Source organism: Medicago truncatula, chromosome 4, assembly GCF_003473485.1.
Source record: "Medicago truncatula cultivar Jemalong A17 chromosome 4, MtrunA17r5.0-ANR, whole genome shotgun sequence".
In the NCBI taxonomy this organism is placed as follows: Eukaryota; Viridiplantae; Streptophyta; class Magnoliopsida; order Fabales; family Fabaceae; genus Medicago; species Medicago truncatula.
Window position 1 is genome coordinate 26,735,093 of NC_053045.1, and position 6,796 is coordinate 26,741,888.

General features: G+C 39.7%; 1 protein-coding gene across 1 annotated transcript; it reads right to left on the reverse strand.

Moving 5' to 3' along the window:
- Positions 1-9: 9 nt before the first annotated feature.
- Positions 10-2,456, reverse strand: LOC112422769 (uncharacterized). Its single transcript, XM_039832728.1, has 2 exons — positions 104-2,456; positions 10-20 (listed from the first exon to the last, which is right to left on the reverse strand). Exons 1-2 carry the CDS (start codon positions 2,454-2,456, stop codon positions 10-12), a joined length of 2,364 nt encoding a protein of 787 aa, XP_039688662.1.
- Positions 2,457-6,796: the final 4,340 nt, after the last annotated feature.

The window sequence follows — 6,796 nt, forward strand, 5'->3', positions numbered from 1 at the left end:
AATGGATAGTTAATATATGACTTTAAAAAAAAAAAAGAAATAAGTATGAAATGAAAGTAAGTAGCAAAAATGTGTTTAATCACACCATAGAAGTCATCTTCACCTCCTTCACTGACTCCTTTAACGTAAACACCACTGTTAATTGTTTTTTTTCCTACCGTCCATGATTCGGTATGAAATTTAAATCCATTAACAAAGTAAGTGTGCCATTTTTTTACACGTCTATGCGGACCATCAGCTAATCCTCTCAAGTGTAATATATGCATATTGGGCTCAGCATTTAACACTTGATCTTTAAACCATCTTAGAAAACTAGTGTATATCTCCCCAACATTTAACACTTGAAAGTAATGAAGGTATGGTCCAACTTCATGACAATTAATCAACACATGAACTTCGGCCGACTGCAACTCTGCATCGTTCATCCAGTACTCTTTCCCTGACCCAGAAGGACTACCGAGAAGACGAAAGACTGATAAGGTTGACGGACTCCATTCATTTTCGGCAATAACTTCATTTCTAACACTTATTGGTGTCAACATCAAGTGATTGAAGTAATGAGAACAAAAATTCAAAGCTTCGCGAGCACAATAAGCTGCAACTATTGATCCTTCAACCCTTGAATTGTTCTTCACCGTTCGCTTTGAATAGCCCATGAACCTTTCAAAAGGATACATCCACCTGTATTGAACAGGTCCACCGAGCCAAGCTTCGTACGCAAGATGTACCACTAGATGCTCCATAGAATCAAAGAAACCTGGGGGAAAAACTTGCTCCAATTTACAGAGAATGATAGGAATATTATGATCCATTTTAATAAGTTCATCCTTCCTCAATGTTGAAGCACACAAGTCTCTGAAAAATTGACTAATTTCAGTCAACAGATTTATAACATGGTTAGGCAATGAAGAAAACGCAATTGGAAGTAAGCGTTCCAAGAAAACATGATTATCATGACTTTTCATCCCGCGCAATCTTCCATTTTCTACGTCGGCACACCTTGACAAGTTAGAAGAATATCCATCTGGCATCCTCAATTCTTTTAACCACTGACAAACAGATTTCGCTTCAGCACTGGTTAAGCTATAAACAGCCTTGGGTTTCAGATATTTTCCATTTGGAAGAAGTTTTAACTCAATATCTGGTCTCTTACAATACTCTGGCAAATCCATTCTAGCCTTCTCGTTATCTTTTGTTTTACCAGAGACATTCATCACTGTGTTAACTATATTGTCACAAAAATTCTTTTCAATGTGCATAACATCCAGATTATGTCTTAGTAAATTGTCTTTCCAGTAAGGGAGATCCCAAAAAATACTTCTTTTGGTCCAATTGTGTTCTACACCGTATCCTTCGTATCTGACTCTTTGGCCAACATCTGGAAATCTCCATAGAGCGTTGAATCTACGAAATATTTCATTTGATGTTATCTTAGGAGGTGGACCATCTTTTTCAATTGTGTCTTTCCTAAACCGATTCCTCTTCCTCCGGAATTCATGATCGTCTGGTGTGAAGCAACGATGACAGTCAAACCACGAATTCTTTCGTCCATTTTTCAAGTAAAATGCCTTTGTATCTTTCATGCAATGAGGACAAGCTAATCTACCATGAGTCGACCATCCAGACAACATGCCATATGCAGGAAAGTTGTTAATAGTCCACATTAAAGCTGCCCTCAATGTGAAATTCTCCTTCTTTGCAATATCGTATGTCACTTCACCAACCCACAACCTTCTCAAATCATCAACTAAGGGTTCTAAAAACACATCAATACCGTCAGTTGGGTTCGACGGTCCTGGTACAATACAACTCAAGAACATGTAAGGTTTTGTCATGCACATCTCAGGAGGAAGATTATATGGGGTAACAATTATTGGCCAACAAGAATAAGGCCTAGCCGAGGCTGTGTTATACGAAGTAAATCCATCAGAGCATAATCCAAGTCTCACATTACGTGGATCGTTTGCAAAATCAGGATGTACCTTATCAAAATGCTGCCACGCCACGCCGTCACAAGGATGTCGCATCACCTCTGAATCAGTTTTATTGTAATAATGCCACGTCATATGACCAGCCGTGTGCATTGATGCAAACAATCTCTTCAGTCTTGGTATTATTGGCAGGTAAAACATTGACTTGACTGCGAGTCGTTTCTTCTTATGATCAATATCATCGCCACTCACTCCATACCTTGGTGAATTGCAAAATTTACACTCCTCCAACGCACCATCATTCTTACCAAATTCATTGTCGTAAAACAACATGCACCCGTTAACACAACAATCAATCTTTTTTTCTTCCAATCCCAACTTCATCACCAATTGCTTAGCTTCATAATAACTTAATGGTAAATTTTCTGGTATAGGAGTCGAATCCCTCATCATTTTCGTGTAGTACTCCGCACATTCTTCGGGTACATTCCAATTTGACTTTCCAGCTAAAAGCCTCACACACATGGATAACTTCGACTGAGATGACCCTTTAAAAAACGGTTCATTTACTTTTTTCATCATTGAGTAAAACTTCAATGTAACACCCCGTTACCCAAAAGTAATAAAATAGCAAATAAACATCAGAGTATTACACCAAACGGGCATGCTACATCGCAACATCGAAATTCTTAAATAGAAAATAAAACTATTTAATTCAACAACAGTCATAACTTCAAATTAATGCAGCGGAAAGTTTTGCATTTTCAATAGCAACAACAATATTCGAATCTCCAACAACGTCTTGGCATTAAGCCTAAACAACAAAAGTTAGCCAATAAAAGGGCACATCAACAAGTTCCAAAATTTGATACATGGAAGGGAAAACAACAATGAAATAATAAAATGACTCCCAACCCACGTATCAGAGCCCTAGACACGACTCTTGAGCCACCACCGACTACTCAGGATCACCTGCAAGTTACCCATAGGAAGGGCAACATTTTCAAGCAGAAGGGGTGAGATTCACAACAATAAATATAGATATTAAAATCATCAAATGAATCTAACGCCCTATAACTTCAAACATGTTCACTTGCAAATATTATAATTATTCACAACCACAATAACATCATCATAATCATCCACTTAACAAGCAGTATACAACATATATCATATCATCAACATCAACAATTCACCAAGACCACAATGAATACACATATATAAGAATGTATATCAACATCAACATCAACAATACATCAAGGCTCATGCAAATGACATGACCACTGCTAAGACACCATCTTAGACTTCTTAATGAGATGCAATTATGCATGTGGTACCAATCAGGACCGAGGCCCTCACCGCTTTTGAATGGTTAAAGCATTCATCAGGACCGAAGCCCTCACCGCTGTTGAGCAACTAGTACTCCAGGACCGAAGCCCTCACCGCTGTTTTATGCATATGCAATGGACCTACTTGTGTATATCTACATACAACTGACCATGCAATGCAACCCATGTGACCCAACTTAAACAACATGTATGATTCAATACTTTACATACATTTCATTCATCATCAGCAATCATCAATCCAGCAATCAAAACAACCACAATAATGTATAATCATACACAATCATACTCAAATACAACAACACCAACCACTACTGATCAAGCTAGCAAAAACAACACTCTGGAACTGGGCAGCTCGCCTCGCGAGCACATCTGCTCGCCACGGCGAGTTCACGGACATCACTAGCTCGCCACGGCGAGTTCAAGGCGAACTCGAGGCGAGTGAAAACTAGGTGCTCTCGGGAAAAAGTGACATTTCCTCACTCAAACTTCAATTCTAAGTTCCCTATTCATCTTTTTAACCTAAAACTTCCACCATTCATCTTTAAAATCATCTAGGTACCTTAAACCACTCCCAAAACATCTTATAACAACTTTTCAAAAATCAAGTTTTGTCTGGGCTTACTCGCCATGGCGAGTTGGACTGCTCGCGAGGCGAGTAGTGACATTGCTCACTCGCGAGGCGAGACATGAATGCTCGCGAGGCGAGCGATGAACATCAGTACGGGCAGAAAACTGGTTTTTCCCAAAAATCCCGTTTTTCTTCCAATCACTCCCCAAATCAGTTTACAGATGCAAAATAACTTTCTGTGTGCAACTAGAACCTATTTCTAACATCAAATTCACTCCTACAACTTCAAAAACTACAATTTCATCATAAAACCCAAAATCCCCAATTTTGACCAAAACCTGTTAAACTCAAAATCAGACTTTAAATTCTACATTACTGAAGTAAACCCCACCCTTACCTTAGAAATTGACGAAGAATGCACAGCAAAATCAACTCTTGGTTCTTCTCTCTCTTGTTCCTGGTTTTCTCTCCCTTGGCTTGGTTTCACGTAAACTGCTTCTGACATCTATTTCCCAACTTCCCTCTTAACTTAACTCCCTAATATTTCCACTAACTCCCCATTAATTTTAATAAATATTAAATAACTCCCCTAACTCCAAAATAATTACCATTCCATTCTTATTTTAATTATTAATAAATAAACCATATACTAAAATAATCCACCACATAAAACATCCAAAAATCACATATATATAAATACATGCATATACTCCACATAAATCACCAAATATCATATATAATAATATATATATATACTCCACATAATAAAATAATTAAATAAATAACTAAGGCGTTACAACTCTCCCCAAATCACAGAATTTCGTCCTCGAAATCTTACCTCAAGCAAACAACTCCGGATACGACTCCCGCATCTTACTCTCCAGCTCCCAAGTCAAACTTTCACCAGTCGCTCCACCCCAAACGACTCTCACAAGAGGTATCTCTTTACCTCTCAAGGACTTCACCTTTCTATCATCGATCCTCAATGGCATAGTCTCAACTGTCAGGTTGTCCCTAACCTGCACATCATCATCCCTCGGAATCACATGAGAAGGATCCGCAACATACTTCCGAAGCTGAGAAACATGAAACACATCGTGCAAGTTCGAAAGATGTGGTGGCAAACCAACTCTATATGCCACTGTACCAATTCTCTCTGAAATCTGATACGGACCAATAAACTTAGGAGTCAACTTCCTCGACTTCAAAGCACGTCCAACACCCGTCAAGGGAGTGACCCTCAGAAAAACATGATCACCCTCCTGAAACTCAAGATCCTTCCTTCGCTTGTCGTGGTAACTCTTCTGTCGACTCTGCGAAGCTTTCATCTTTTCTCTTATCAACCTGACTTTCTCAGTAGTCTCATGCACCAAATCCGGTCCCAACACAACACTTTCACCCGACTCAAACCAGCATAAAGGAGTCCTACACCTCCGACCATACAAGGCTTCGAACGGTGCCATACAATACTCGAGTGATAGCTGTTGTTATAAGTAAACTCAATCAAAGGCAAGTGACTATCCTAAGCTCCACCTTGCTCAAGCACACACACTCTCAACAAATCTTCCAATGATTGAATTGTCCTCTCCGACTGACCATCTGTTTGAGGATGATAAGCCGAGCTCAACTTCAATTTCGAACCCAAAGCGTCCTGTAAACTTTTCCAGAACCTAGAAGTGAACCTCGGATCTCTATCCGACACAATGCTAGACGGAACACCATGAAGCTTCACCACACTGTGAATGTAAATCTCTGCTAACTGTGCTACCGGATAACTGATATTAATAGGAATGAAATGTGCCGACTTCGTCAACCGGTCGACAACTACCCAAATGGCGTCATGCCCTCTCGAAGTGTTCGGTAAACTCGTTACAAAATCCATGGAGATACTGTCCCACTTCCACTCCGGTACATCTAACGGTGTCAACAACCCTGCAGGCTTCTGATGCTCAACCTTGGATTTCTGACAAATCAAACAGGCATAAACAAACTGAGCAACATCCCTTTTCAAACCGGACCACCAAAACAGTTTCTTCAAATCATGATACATTTTTGTAGCCCCCGGGTGAATACTCAACCTACTCTTGTGACTCTCCTCAAGAATCAACTTCTTCAACTCTTCATTGTCAGGAATGCAAACTCTACCTCTGAAACTCAAAACACCTAGATCATCAACTTTGAAATCACTATCCTCAGTGTCATTACCAGAAGTCATCAAATCAACAAATTTCAAATCTTCTTTCTGAGCTTCTCGGATACTGTTCAAGAAGTTACTATCAATTTTCAACATTCCCAACTGTATACTCTGGGGTGACAATTCGCAGACAAGACTCAGGTCTCTGAACTGTTCTAGCAACTCAAACTCTTTCACCATCAAAGCAGACATATGCAAAGTCTTCCTACTCAAAGCATCAGCTACCACATTGGCCTTACCAGGATGGTAATTCAAGCCAAAATCAAAATCCTTCAGTAACTCTAACCACCTCCTCTGCCTCATGTTCAGTTCCTTCTGGTCAAATAAATACTTCAAACTTTTATGGTCACTGAACACCTCAAATCTGGATCCGTACAAATAATGCCTCCAAATTTTCAAAACAAACACCACCGCAGCTAACTCCAGGTCATGTGTAGGATAATTCTTCTCATGAACACGTAACTGCCTAGAAGCATAAGCTACCACCTTGCCATCTTGCATCAAAACACCACCTAAGCCCAGCTTAGATGCATCACAGTATACCACAAACGGTTCTTCTGGTTTAGGCAAAATCAAAACAGGAGCAGTTGTCAATCTTCGCTTCAACTCATTGAAACTACTCTCACACTGAGCATCCCACACAAAAGATTTACCCTTACAGGTCAACTGTGTCAACGGAAGAGCCAACTTCGAAAACCCTTCTATAAACCTGCGGTAATAACCAGCCAAACCCAGAAAACTTCTGATCTCAGTT